We start from the raw sequence: 15685 nt of genomic DNA on the forward strand, positions 1-15685 counted from the left end.
GTAAATAAGACACGAGATTTTTACGTGGAAAAACCCCAACTCAAGGGGACAAAAACCACGACCTACACCTGTAGGCTTTCGGCTTTACTAACTTGTAAAAACCTATTACAAGCCACTTTGTACTGACTCCATTATAAAGAATTCAACTCAACTAACTTATGATACTCTTATCACAAGCCACTTTGTCACTCTCTAGTTACAAAGACTTTAACTTATGACTAAACCTAGTCACAACATAAACTCAGAGAATTTACGGATTTTACAAGAGGGTTCCTAATCAACGCTTCTGGTTAAGCAATTTAGGAGATACAATAAGAACAATCACAAAGTTACAACTCAACTAAGGACAACAAAATACTAACTTTAGGAACTGGTCCGTAGTAGCGTTTAACTTTGTTCTTCAAGCTCGTGAGAATTAATTTCACAGTTTTGTAAAAGGCTTGAATGAATCTCTCAAGTGTTCAAGTGATGTTTTGATATAAACTCCTTGTCGATACACCTTGATGAAATCACTTGAATGATGTAAGCAATTTAGTTGGTAAAAAGATAAGTGTCCACTGGAAACAGCGCAGTGCAGGCAGAAACAGTGCAGGCAGTCACGTCGCTTCCAGCTGTGTCCAATTGATTTCGTACTGCTATAAGGGAACCACAAGGGTATCAGGTCCTTGTTTGGTTCTCTATCTCTTGAAGCTATATCAGTTCATATTTAGCTGGAATCTGTTAACTTGCAGTGTAGCCCAAGTGTGTCAGGTTCCCTATTTGGTCCTTGACAGTAAGTTTGTTAGATCATCAAAATATAAGGCAAACATATTGAAAACCTATCAAAGGTGATGTCATCCTCAGCGACTTCCCGAAGTCTCTTGCTATGAGTCATTGATTCTTTTGTCTTTTTTGTTGCGAGAAGGTTACATCGTTGATCTCGTTTCCCCGAAAAATCATGTTGATAGTTAGCTGGGGAGGGTCTTCACCCATCTTCAAGGGCTCTGCGTTGTCCCGGCTGCGGCCGTAATTGTTTTTAGCTCGATCGATTAAGAACTCTCTAAGATGGTCATTTTTCAACAACATTGCCACCTCTTCCCGCAGATGTCGGGAGTCCCCAGTCCGGTGGCCGTTAGTCCCACGATACTCGCACCATTGATTAGGATCCCTCTGGCTAGGATCAAATTGCATTGATCTCGAAAACCGCTCTTTCATGATGTTCCTCATCGCCGATACTAGCTCCACTATGCTGACATTGAAATTGTACTCGGAAGGTTGAGATAGGTGGAATCACGGGAACCTGATACCTCTTTATCTTGAAATGACCTGTTATTATGGCCACGGTCAGTTCTTTTATTAGGAGTGAACCTATCCGCTGATCGGAACCCTTTGCCGCCTCCTTCAGCCCTTTTTAAAGCAAAAACCGGCCCTTAGAAAATTGTCGATCTGTGTCAAAATCATCCTTAGATTTATCCATGTTCTTTTCTCGGTCCCGACCCTTATTGATGCGAGGAACCCGATTTAATCATCTTTTATTATTATCTTTGATTCGTAACGGTTATGTGCATCCACCCATGTCATTTCCTGGAACTCGAGCAGGCTTTCTTTCAGTTTTCGGGAGGCGTCGGAGCTCCTAGGGTTCAACCCTTTAGTAAATGCCTCAGTTTCCCATTCGTCTGGCATGGCGGATAGAAGCATCCTTTCTTTTTGAAACCTGGTCACGAACTCACGTAGCAACTCGGATTCTCCTTGTGAAATTCTGGATATGTCCTCCTTCCGGGCCTGGACCTTCCTGGCCCCGGCATAGGCCTTGATGAAAGAGTCTGCAAGCATCTCTAAGGAATTTATTGAGTGTTCAGGTAAGAGAGAGTACCATGTTAGGGCCCCCTTCGTGAGGGTTTCTCCGAACTTTTTCAGCAGGACCGACTCAATCTCGTGTGGAGCCAAGTTGTTTCCTTTCACTGCCGTTATATAGGTGTGATGCGCTCTTAAGGATCCGAAGTCCCATCAAATTTTGGTACATCCGACATTTTAAGGCGCTTCGGAATTAACTCTGGTTCTGCCCTTGGTTTGAACGACAACTGGGTGTATTTTCTTTGAGTCTGGGCCCTTCAACACTAGTGGTGCGCCCAGAATTTGGTCTACCTGAGCATTTATTTCTCTCATAAACCACATGAGCTCGGTTTTGCAGGGATCATCACTGCGATTGTTACCAGATTCGCTGTCGATCCCCCTGGGCCCGTCGAAACCGACCTTACCCTTCGGTGGGTTGTTATCAACCCTTTGTGTTGTTTGATTTGCGGGAGCACCTGAGGAATTGGGCCTCTTCCATTCACGTTGTTGGAAGCATCCGGCAACACTTGCCTTAGTTCTATCATGGCCTAATCTTGCCGTGAGAGATGGCCCATGATGGCCTTTTGTTGTTCTCTCAAGATCCTCACGTTTTCGCAACGTGCTCGTCTTCAGCATCATTAGGAGTCACCTCCCGTACGTGTCGGGGATATCACCCGCCATGAACCGGCGTTGCTACGGCCTCCTAGTTGCGGGTGTTGCTGATCAAATCCTCGTGTTGAGGTAGATTCTCTTGTGCTTCAACATTGTGTGCGATGTTGACATCCTTAGCTGCCATTTTTTTTACAATTTTTGCTAAAAGAAAAGAATCAAACAGAGTAATAATAGATATAAGGATCAACTCAATTACGCAACTGTCGAAGCCACACGGTAGGCACCAAACTGTTTACCCGTAAAACGGTACAGTTAAATTTATAGCGTGGTTTATAGACAAGCGAATCGATTTGATCCCAAAATGATAAGTATATTAAATAAAATGCGAGACTTAGCGTTAAAATCGAGATAAAATAGCAGACAACTTGGTTCCGGGAGCAGGGCTTCCGAAGGCAACAATATGAATAATATTAGACAGAAAATAAAGTATTATTCAGCTTGGAATAGTGTGTAGCATAAGTTTGTCCGAACTTTCCTGTCCTACAATGGTTGTTGAAGCCACTATTTATAGCTATACATAGGGAACAAGGTCCTAGGATCAAGCCCCTCTTAAATGACAATAATGGGGGTGATTGATGAATATGTAACGACAGACCATGAATGCCAAAATTTTCTGCAACGACTGTATTATTTAATACTGAGGAATATTCTTCATTAAAAGTCATCTGGTGACAAACATCCATTTGCTTCCGTTGACATTGTTCCCTTCGGGATCTTCTCGGTGCCAGCTGAAGTTGTTGTCCTCGGACCTGGTTTCTGTTCGCTTCATCTTCCATCCTTCTCCGGTTCCACGTGTCACGCTACCATACGATCATTTAATATAAACTGATTTTCCCCTATGCAATAATCTATACAAATCAGATAAAAAAGTAAATAATGAATCCACCCGATTATTTTTGTAGAGATTTTGACGCCATTTTATCTTTATCTTTTTCTTTTTTTGGTTATTTGCGACACAAGGTAAGAAGATGTAAGAAGTATTTACATTCTTTGTACACAACACCAACTAGTAAAAAACTTATTCCTACTTAGTATTTACACGAACTCAATAAATAGATAAGGCATATATCCACATACACTCTTATCACTAAATTTTAGTTCATCGATACACGTTCTGACGTTAATTTATTATCTAATTATAATAAATCAGTATGATTTGGTGTAAACACAGAGTGCCTATCGCCAACAAGTGTAAATTAAGGTATTTAGCACAAATAGAGAATATCAACACAGAAGTTGGACATGAAACTGTGAGAATTGAACCTTTGAGGTTCGGCATCTCCGCCTTAATTTGACTACTCGTAGGTTGAAAACAATTTGATATTAAATCTCATACAAAGTAGTGCTGTTTGATTGCAAATTTGTTATTTTTGTTACCAATCAACGTTAATTGTTTTGTGATTCTATATTATTTCACATAGAATTCAATTAATTAATTAATTTTTTTTTTGCATCATTGTATTGTCTACGAAATAAACGACTCATGATGATGAGCTTCGCACAAGTCTGAAGTTAATGACAAATTATAAAGCCACAACCATACTGTCTCACCAACTTTTGGAAATTCATGGAGATCGCTGGGAACAGCTTGAAAAGCGAGATCAGTATATCGTTGTTTTTGACAGTATATATAACGGTCCTAGAATAGAATCATAGAAAATGATGAAGATACTATTTTAGAATACGAAAACCGCTCTCTTATTTATATAAGCTGCTCATAAGTTTGCATTAACATAAGCATTCAAATAACATCCAATTGATCTCATGTAACCCAAGCATTTCTTCCAGTACACCTCAAGTGGATTCTTTCTAAAGCATTCTCATGTTAGGCTTCCTTAATGCGATCCTCGAGTGCTTTAAGTGGTTGCAGTTGTTCCTCAAGTAGATGCTGGAGTTTTCCATCCGAGTGGCACGGGACCAACATCATATATGACTTCTCTGTGGCAAGACCATACAAGTTTTATAGCTTCTGGAGTACCTATTCCTGCTCCTCTTGGGTCCCCAGCTGGACCAAACCTACAGTTGGGGCATAGTTTAGCACAGTTAATCCACTAAATAGGTGTATAACAATTTACAATCAAGAAAAAAAGATAAAGAAGTTGCTGACCAGTGATTCTGTGGAGCCCCTGTTGTTCTTGCTCTCAATCCAGCATAAGTAGTTCCATTAACTGAATTTCCAATTACTTCCTGAAAAGCGAATTAACAATTTTACATGATTCATTTGTGATCCAATACCCAGTACGCTGCTGCAATAACCACATTATCGTGTCCATAGGTATAGCTAATGAAACTTCTCAACTACAGAAATGCCAGCCATCTTAACAACAAAGCATAGCTAGATTTCTCAGCACAATAACCATTAGCAGTTAATACAGCAATCCTGTATGCTATGATGCATGAAGTTAATGCTATATTATAAGCTCCCAACAATGCCAACAATTCAGTAAGCTAATGTATTATAAAGGGCTAAGCTCCCATATCCGCGATTCCAAACTTCACTAGGTCAACATGCCTTTAATGTAAATATGGGACCTACAATAAACATGTGTAGCAAATTAGACAGAATCGATTGAGGTCATTCAGCCCTGACTGGCTGGCTGGTATAACCTTATAGCAATATAGTCCAATTTTCTCCAGTACTGTCCTGAACCAATGTAGGACTAATTGAAGTCTCCTTATATTCCTGAACTTCAAGGTATATAGATTTGAGATGAGCAGAATTTCATCTTCCCCCCCCCCCCACCATGGCTCTTTGATTCTACAGTCAAATTTAGTAAAAAGCATTGCTACTAAAACTTCATCATGTTCTCCACCTCTATCTTCTCATTTCCTCTCTCCTTCTACGCTGAGCTGGTAAGTAATAGAAAATTCAACAGTTTTAATCTAAAATATTTCTTATCTAGTGAATGGCAATTGATATGGGATGGGCATCTTTCCTGCTGCTATTGCCCCTTTATATTCTAGATTCATCCAATCAACAACAACAACAACGACCCAGTATAATCCCACATGTGGGGTCTGGGGAGGGTAATATGTACGCAGACCTTACCCCTACCCCGAAGGGTAGAGAGGCTGTTTCCAGGAGACCCTCGGCTCAAAAAAGCAACAGGAGCCGATATATTAGTACCATAAAAATGCATAATAAAATAACAGCAATATAAGAGATATGAAATACAGAATACGAAATACGAAATAGATGGCTGGTATAGTAAAACTAGCAGGTAAAGCCCTGCATCAATAGACGACCAATGACATTCTTAGTCTAACTCCTAACTGGCTAGTCTCACTCTATTGTGCTGTAGAAATATTCACAACTTTCCCCTAACCTACAACCTTAATGCTCGACCTCCATAATCCCCTGTATGTGTGAGTTCTTTACCGGCCAACATTCAGTTCCATATAACATGGCAGGCCTAACCACTGCTCTATAAAACTTACCTTTTAGTAACGGTGGCACTTTCTTGTCACACAAGACTCCCGACGCTAACCTCCACTTCATCCACCCCACCCCTATACGGTGTGTGACATCCTCGTCAATCTCCCCGATCCCCTGAATAACCGATCCAAGGTACTTGAAACTACCCCTCTTGGGAATGACTTGAGAGTCAAGCCTCACTTCAACTCCCGCTTCCGTCGGCTCAACTCCAAATTTGCACTCGAGGTATTCCGTCTTCGTCCTGCTCAACTTGAAACCTTTAGACTCAAGAGCATGTCTCCAAATCTCTAGCCTCTCGTTGACGCCGCCTCGTGTCTCGTCAATTAGAATAATGTCATCAGCAAATAGCATGCACCATGGCACCTCCCCTTGAATATGATGAGTCAGTGCATCCATCACCAGGGCAAATAGGAATGGGCTGAGCGCAGACCCTTGGTGCAACCCCGTAATAACTGGAAAGTGTTCAGAGTCGCCTCCTACTGTCCTAACCCGAGTCTTAGCTCCAACATACATGTCTTTAATCACCCTAATATAGTCAACCGGGACCCCTTTATCCTCTAAGCAGCTCCATAAGACCTCCCTAGGAACCCTATCGTACGCTTTCTCCAGATCAATAAACACCATGTGGAGATCCTTCTTCCTATCCCTGTACTGTTCCACCATCCTCCTAATAAGGTGGATAGCTTCTGTGGTAGATCGCCCCGGCATGAACCCGAACTGGTTGTCTGAAATAGACACCGTCCTTCGCACTCTCATTTCTACCACTCTCTCCCAAACTTTCATGGTATGACTTAGTAATTTGATGCCCCTATAGTTGTTACAGCTCTGGACATCACCTTTGTTCTTATACAACGGGACCATTGTACTCCACCTCCACTCTTCAGGCATCCTATTAGTCTTGAATATAACACTAAACAATGCAGTAAGCCATTCCAAGCCTGCTCTACCCACACACCTCCACAGTTCAACCGGAATTTCGTCTGGCCCGGTAGCTCTGCCCCTTCTCATCTTACGCATTGCCTCCATGACTTCATCGATCTCAATGTCCCTACAATTACTTACTTCATGGTGACTGTCGGCATTCCTCGATTCCCCAAGTATAATATCCTGATCCCCTTCTTCACTTAGAAGTTTATGAAAGTAGGTCTGCCACCTCCTCTTAATCTGGTCATCTCCCATCAAAACTTTGCCGTCATCATCTTTTATGCACCTCACTTGGTCCAGATCCCGAGTTGTCCTCTCTCTCGCCTTAGCGAGTCGAAATAACTTCTTCTCCCCACCTTTGTTCCTTAGTTCCTCATACAGATGAGCAAAAGTTGTCGTCTTAGCCTCCGTCACTGCCATCTTCGCCTCCTTCCTAGCTACCTTATACCTTTGATTGTTCTCTCTCTTCTCCTCCTCGTCAGTGCTCCTTACTAACCGCAGGTAAGCCGCCTTCTTTGCTTCCACTTTACCTTGGACAACTGCATTCCACCACCAATCTCCTTTGTGGCCACCATTGCGGCCCGTAGATATCCCTAACACCTCTCTCGCCGCCTTTCTTATACAGTCCGCCGTCGTCGACCACATTGTGTTTGCGTCCCCACTACTTCTCCAAGCTCCCATTGCCGATAACCTTCCCTTCCAACTCCTTAGCTTTATCCTTAGTTAAGGCGCCCCACCTAATCCTGGGGCGTCCTTGTACTGACCTCTTCTTCCTCCTTATCCTAATACAAATGTCCATCACCAAAAGCCTATGCTGCGTTGAGAGGGTCTCACCTGGGATAACCTTGCAGTCCTCGCACAACCTTCTGTCGCATCTCCTGAGGAGGAGATAGTCAATCTGAGTCTTCGCTACCGAACTTTGGTAAGTAACCAAATGTTCATCCCGCTTCGTAAAACTCGAGTTCGCAATGACTAGATCGAAAGCCTTGGCAAAGTCCAACAGCGAAATGCCCCCTCCGTTCCGCTCCCCGAAACCAAAGCCGCCATGCACCTCAGTGTACCCACCTGTAGATGACCCAATATGACCATTGAAATCTCCTCCTATGAATAACCTCTCAGAAGACGGTATACTACGAACAATCTCATCCAACCCCTCCCAAAAATGCCTCTTAATATCCTCATCCAAGCCTGCTTGCGGAGCGTACGCGCTAACGACATTTAAAGTACCCTCACCCACCACCAACTTAATAGTCATTAGTCTATCATTCACCCGTCTGACCTCTACCACGGACTCTGTAAGATGGCTATCTACCAGGATACCCACTCCATTCTTACCCCTCAGGACACCAAAGTACCACAACTTATACCCATCCACGTTTTTCGCCCTCGATCCGACCCACCTAGTCTCCTGGACACACGCTATATTAATCTTCCTCTTCTGCAGATTCATCCAATCAAGGGATAAAAATTATCATATTGGAATTCCAGATGCTGGTCTAGAGAAAGACTTCCTAAAATATTTTCTGCTAGTTTTACTTGGATGTGAACAGAGCAACAGATATTTCAATCTTGTTACTCCCGGGTATTCATATTTGATAATATAAGTATTAGCACGCAGGTAGAAGAATGTGTTGCTAAATGTGTGCGCAAATAAATAAGGTCAACTCATATCTGAAAAAGAGTAACTAGCACATTATCTTACTTGCAGGAACAGTATGTCGTTTGAAACCACAGCAGCTGTTAAATGTGCATGCATCTTTTCAAGGGCGTTCAAAACCAGCGGAAGCTGATTATCTTTGTACTCGGTAACAACCTAGAAAGAAAAAGCACACACCAGCAAGATAAGACGAACTGTGAGAAAATAACCCAACTTGACATTTAATATGTAATTCAGAATATTCTATTACCTGGAATGGCCCGAAAATCTCTTTGGTCACGAGATGATAATGTTGTTTTTTGAGTATTTCTTCAAGTGGTATGAAAATAGCAGTGGGTTTAATGGCTCCATAAATTGCAGGGATAGAATGGTTTTGTAAGGCTTCACCACCAAAGAGCAGTCTTGATCCAGGTATCTGAAGTAATTTCTTCGCATGGTCTAGCATTGCTTCAGTTGTAACCTGTAAAAAAAATACATTAACAATTATGTCCAGCAGGATTGTTGGCATTACTTGACAATATACCACCAAGAATGCTTAGTCCAAGAAAATGGAAAGGAGCAGAAAATGCAAGTATAGTTAGTATTGTAATCATCCTAACAAACAATGAGCAGGAACCCAATAAGATAAAACATTCAGTTTCCATCTCACAGAGTCATGGATTTGATTTAACATGTTACGATGGACTCCCGACAAAACTTCTACACTTGTTCGAGTGAATTCTGAATATCCAAAAGAGTCCGCAGACAGATTCAGACCAAAGGTATTGATGCTTTTCAAACCTCTAGTAAATCGTATCTAATGTCAGTCCAACACTCTAGGATCTAGACCATCAAATGATGGATAGTCAAATCTCCAAGTTAACACTTTGAGCATTAGGCATTCTTACCGTAAGGACAGGACCAATAGTTAAATCATCCAACTTTCTTCTTGCAGCAAGCTCGGTCATTTTGTCTAAGAGAGAGCTTCTACCCCAATTCTGCATCAACATAAATGATAGTTAGAAAAGAGAGTTATCTGAATGAAATTTCACCTTTTACAATGCCTATAAAAACCACAAAATATTTATCTCTAAGCATTTAATTTCCATGGAGAAAAAGATAGAAAAGGACTAAGGATACCTCATGCATGAACAATATTGATTGAGCTGAACACTTCTGACCACTACATGCATATGCATCTTGATCACAAACCCATGCAACGTAATCCACCTGTCGAAAGCAAATAATCACAAGTAAATAAAACTTGAAAAAAGCTTTTCCAAAGTGCAATGAAGCCTGTCGATAACTGATTATGTAAACCTCATGGACATCGGGCCCAAGGATCTTCCAGTCAAATCCAGCATCTTCTAGTTTGACTCGACCGCTTAGGTCATCAGCTAACTTCTCTGCCACTCTTGAGCTACCTGTGAAGAGAGTCATGCGCGGTTTTCCCTAGAAATACAAAATGAAAGAAATCTATCTCAGGTAAATAAAAACTCACTTCAATCTACAAAATAGAGCAAACGTAAACCTCTGCAAACTTTAAAAAAAAAAAAAAAAAAAAAAAAAAAAGAGAAACAAATCACAGACACACACTTCCCCTTCCCCTACCCTGATATCAAAATGCATTATTGCATATAAAAGCATAATTAGTAGCAATTTTCACAAGTATATTCCATTTCAGTATTATTTCCAGTGAAACGAGTCAGGAGATATTTTGGATATACATGTCAATAGCTTTAATCCCAAACTAGTTGGCGTTAGGTACATGGATCCTCTTTATCCATTCACTCTACCAGAACCAGTTTATTCCAGTACTGGTGAATAATTCTATCTTTTGGATACACATGCATACACAAAATTGAAACTTAGTGTAATTTTGCTGGATCCAAATAATGAGCATTTAGGAAACCATGCATAAGTCCTAGGGTCCTAGAGATCTCGAAAGAAACGGATGGCTCACAGCAGCTTCATACCTCATAGACATCTATCTTTCAAAAGGAACAGGATAATAATGGCTGCACAAATGAAACAAACCCCCACCCTGGTCTAGACAAAAAGACTGTCCTTCTTCCTCCAAATCATATTGAACTATTTCGTCGATTTAATCCAACCATCAAAGTCTTCTTTTCCACCAGAAAATGTTTGAGAATCGAAAAGCTCTTCCATACTTTTCCCCGACTGATTCTTGAAACCTTGGTAAAAGACTGACCATTCGTGAAACCTTGGCAAAAGACTGACCATACCTTGAGGCATGTATAAATACTAAACTTGACAAGGAAAAGTAAAAATTAATTTAAAAGAAAGCTAGATTTGGAGAAGGAAATTATTCTCAAGGGACAGAAAGTTTTTGAACGAAAATTTGTAATTGTCATTTGCCATTTCTTACTGATAAGTGGCCCAGAGAAGCCAATTTCAGAAACTAACCTCAATGAGTAGCTTGTTCATCGTCTTTCCATCTGAATTTATGAAATCCACGTTATCCGCAGGTAACCCACAATCATGAAGCAGTCGAAGAAATTGTTCCATAACAACACATACCTAACCAACAATGGAAGTCTAACTATAAGAAGCATATCAGAATTTTTTTTTTAAATAGAGTTATTAACAGAAAGAAAAATAGAATAGGAACAGAAATCTTCCAATTTTTTTGAGTAGTACAGAAATCTTCCAATTTTCTGCACATTTTGTTAATTTGACAAAAAGAGGAGTATGTAAAAGTCATTTTGCAATTTTTGATTCTTTGATAGATGAGAGTCAAGTTTGCTTCTTAGCTAGGCCTTGTCCAGTAAGTGAAATTGCATGCTATATAGAGCCTATAAAAATTTGCATGACCCACCTTGCTATCAACTTTAAGGACAGGCTTATTCCCCATATATAACGCTCCCATCATCTGAAGTACAGGAATCTCCAAGGGAAAATTAAAGGGAGCAATAACCGCCACCTATAAAATAAAGTTTAAAATCAGGTACAGTGAGAAATTTTAATAATTGAAGTACAAAATATCCTTCAATCACATAAGAAAGTCAACAGGAGAATGTAAGAAACAATAACTTATGTGCTGCAAATTTTACCACTATGACCAATGTGACCAAAAGCAGGCTAAGTCAAATCCTTAGATTAGCAGGAAGACATTCATAAAAAATGATTCCAGCTGACATATAACAAAACTTAACACCATTCAGAAATAGTGAAGAATTTTATTTCGATAAATTCAAGAGTTTTAGTGATTTTAGCTACAAAACTGCACCTTCAGATCTCAGTTTCAAAGTGAAAGATAGCATCAGAAGATATTTTTGTTTAACACTTTCATTAAATCTAGTCAACAACAGCCAGAATGGTGCCTTACAGGTCCATAAGGCCAGCGAAAACCATGGCTCTGCTGCCCCAGATGATTTCCTGGTACTGCAAAAGACCTAGCTAGAAAGCGAACCTGCCAAATAAATCAAGGGTTCATTGTTCGATCTGACATTTGTGTTAAAGAAAATGGAGAAATGAATCCTATGTGAAATAAGTCCTTCTCGCTGAACCTGAAGTCCATTAAGCTTTCAAATGTTCAGAGTCAATTAAGCTAACATTTAACATAACAGTAAAAATAAAAGGAAGCAACCGATGAGTAGAGACAAAAAACTGTTGAAATAACATAAAGCAGCAATAGAATCACATGGATGTGAAAGCTAGCCAACTGAATTGTTGCGCCATGATTTAAAACAATTTTTTTTCTAAATCAGCCCCTGTATAATGTAGCATATGAGGTAATAGTTGTAGAAGGAATAATCTACCTGATCACCACAGAAATTTTCCAGAAATTTCTGTGTGACAAAAACTTCACCATGAGCTTGTTGGTAACTCTTAGGAGACACCCGTTGTATTAGCTTAGCAAAGAAGTCAGAAACCTGAAAGACATAAAGAAGCAAATCATTAAGAGGATAAGAAGTAATTATGATTTATGAATATCATAAAGTATTTGTCAAATAGGCTAAGAGAACACCAGCATCCTTGCTTGAGTTATATACTACCTCAGGCAAGCCAAGCATATGAGCTGCTTTTGTAGATACGTCTCCAAGCATTAGGTACCTGAGAAAAATGGTGTCACTCAATTCATTTTTCTAAAGTCGTCATTTCTTCCTTTCGACAAAAACTCACAAGACACTAAAGGCTGGTCCCCACACGGTTCAGCTAGACAACTTCAGCGAGAAAAAAAAGCCAAGAAAAAGACCAAAACACAATTAAAATCAAACCTTTCTGGTGCTTTGAATGGATTATGTAGACCATGTTTCGGGCACTTGGACAAGCTCTCCACAAATGGCTGCACAGGCAATAAAAAGACTTGTAAAATCATCATATTGAAATCTTAGATGTTAAAGATTTCTGAATAAAAGAACGGAAAAGTCTTTATATGACCGAAAGAGTAACTGGCCATAAAGTAGCAAGCCATTTGGATAGAATAACAGACTCCAAAGGTTCAAAGACTCGTCTGGAAAAACACAGCCCAAAGAACTATGATGCATCCAAATTATGTACCTGCAATTCTGATTCATCTACTTCTGCAACTTTAATGAATGGTTGCCCATTCAAGGGATCCAATATTGTATTCCAACTAGAAGATCCTGTCCACTTCCCCTGCACTGGATGGATGAAAACCACCAGCCAATTAGATGTAGAGGTAAACTAGAACCAAGACAAGAGTTTGCTATTTGTATATCTACAGAACACATTTCGAAAAATAAAAGGGGTGAACGGTAGTGATGTAAAACGTTCTTAGCGTCTCTGTTATCTTGCTTGCTAACACACATCTTTTTGCTTTTCCAAGTATATGGTACACACACAAGGAGATAAAGAGGATTCAAAACTTACTAAAAATCTTTGCACAACTATATGCATCTATTCCTAGACAGAAACTAACTACATATCAATGACCGTTTTCAGCAGCTAGCTGAAAAGAACATTTACATACCCAAGTTGTGGACTTCAGCAGGTTGAGAGCCTGATATTTCTTCAGCTTTTACCGTAGCAAAGGGCAAAGTATGATTTGATCTGCGTTATAAAAGACTAAATTAAATGCACTAAGTGAAGAACATAAGGAACTAGAATAAATGTCAATAAAGCCAAATCATATGAACTAATTGATCTTGTGGAAATTATAAATAATTGTGAGATATGAACGTTCATTACAAGTTCGATATGAGAATGACTTTAAAACAACACCCCGAATGCTTGGTCCATACATGTTTATTGATTAGCTCAGAGTCATACTTTAGCAGAAAAGAATATCTAAGCTAAGCATCACTTGCATGGATAATTAGCCCATATCATGACATAATGTAGACGCACAAAAGAAAGAAAAAGAAAGAAAGAAAGAAAGAAAGAGAGAGAGAAAGAATGAGATTTTAAAAGCGAACATTAGTATCCGTTCTCAATAAGAAGAAAGAAAATCTTCATCCCGCAAAAATTGCATTTAACTAAAAAAATGAAAGGGACTTCAGATTCTACAACAGCGGTTAGCCCATAAAGCCAAAAAAAAGGTCGATAGCTTGTAAAACAAATCAAATTATAATGAATCCTCACAACAACAAATGCATTGTGACATGCTCTCCAAAGCATGCGGCAAGTGGAATGAGCATAATTTGGCATTGTAAATTCAAAAGTAATAACCAAATAATCATCCAATTGTTAAGTCAATTGACGACCGTTACTAACTTTTAGTTGAACAGTAACTTGTAAAACATTTTTACCCAAAAAGTTTCTCCTTAAAACACCATTTTCACATAAAAAAAATTCTCTCTTTTTAGAAATGTAATCGCTTCGATCAACTAGTTCGGCATTAAGGTGATGTTGCTACTGTAGATTTTCAAGCATCCAACTAGTATCCAATCCCAATTCGCCTTGCTCAAAATAAATGAAACCAACCCAGAAAAATATACAACTTATTCAAAGTGATCAACCTTTTTTTTTTTTTTTGTAACTGATGCAATAACACAAATACCTGGTAGAATTGAATGAACTGATCCAAGAAACTCTAATCTTCAACTGCCTGTATGCGGCTACTCGATACATGATGATTGAATTGAGTAGAGAGTGATAGAGCCACTGATTATAAAGCTTATATAATTAGGTTAAAGAAGTATTAGATGCGGAAATGAGTACAAAATAGGTAGAAGTTTCTGTACTTTTTGTTTGTTTCAATCAGAGAATCACGTGTTGGTCATATATTTGTTGCGTGATTCACTGCCGTTGAATTGCAACTTCCACTTTTAATATTTTTATTTTTATAAAACATTTTGGAAGTTAGTTCTTAAAAATAGTTAGTAGTACGATTACGTGTCTAGAGCAGTGTTTTCTTATTTTTGACTGGTGACGTGTTTGTTTTGGCCTATGTAGTTGTTGGCCTTGTTTTTTTTTTTTTTTTTTTTTTTAATCATGGTATAATGGTTTGATTTCCATGAATTTATTCTGTTTTTTGAATCCGAACTTCGCCCGTTTTGATTGCTTTTGAGACTGATACCAAAAAGAGGTATGACTTGGTCTTAAGTATTTATCTTGATCAACTTCTAGCCTGATTTTATATAGCTATTCACTTATTCATTTATCAAGTTGAATGTTATGAATTTAAAATCTCCACAAAATATTAATTTCAAGCTGCTTTAAAATTAAAAAATAATCGAACAATGATTTATGTCAGGTTTTAAATTGTAAGTAGACCAAAAAATTGAAAAAAGATGCGAAGAAAATTACCAGCTATGTGCATTTATAAGTAACTCATTACAAAAATTAGTCAATTCATTAAAATATTACTAATATTAGCCAAATATTACTAATATTAGTCAATTAGCTATTTGTAGTAAAATTAGGTCAATTTTTTGCTTTTTTTTTGAGTGGGTGTTATTAGAATAGATTGGATACATCTTAAAGAGTTCGAATCTCAGTTTTGGGATGATTTGGTGAAGTTTTGAGGTGGTTTGAATTGAAAATTCGAAGTAAAAATTGAACATGAAAAAAAAATGATATGTGTATCACACTATGTATCATTTGTGTATCACATATGTATCATATTTGTATCAATTATATATCACATATATATTCATGTATACATGTGTGTGAGATACATGCGTGATACATGTTTGACACATGTGTCGCAGAAAAACTTTTTTAAACTCGATTTAATTATGAATTTTGATACAAAATCAGTCCAAATCACCTCCAAT

General features: G+C 38.8%; 1 protein-coding gene across 1 annotated transcript; it reads right to left on the reverse strand.

Moving 5' to 3' along the window:
* Window positions 1-4158: 4158 nt before the first annotated feature.
* On the reverse strand, window positions 4159-14659 carry LOC104221295 (delta-1-pyrroline-5-carboxylate dehydrogenase 12A1, mitochondrial). Its single transcript, XM_009772327.2, has 16 exons — window positions 14467-14659; window positions 13438-13517; window positions 13005-13108; window positions 12722-12789; window positions 12500-12557; window positions 12263-12376; window positions 11830-11913; window positions 11320-11424; window positions 10908-11021; window positions 9801-9932; window positions 9621-9710; window positions 9389-9478; window positions 8752-8961; window positions 8547-8657; window positions 4592-4671; window positions 4159-4500 (listed from the first exon to the last, which is right to left on the reverse strand). Exons 1-16 carry the CDS (start codon window positions 14535-14537, stop codon window positions 4362-4364), a joined length of 1650 nt encoding a protein of 549 aa, XP_009770629.1. The 5' UTR covers window positions 14538-14659; the 3' UTR covers window positions 4159-4361.
* Window positions 14660-15685: the final 1026 nt, after the last annotated feature.

The sequence above is a fragment of the Nicotiana sylvestris genome, chromosome 6, assembly GCF_000393655.2.
Source record: "Nicotiana sylvestris chromosome 6, ASM39365v2, whole genome shotgun sequence".
In the NCBI taxonomy this organism is placed as follows: Eukaryota; Viridiplantae; Streptophyta; class Magnoliopsida; order Solanales; family Solanaceae; genus Nicotiana; species Nicotiana sylvestris.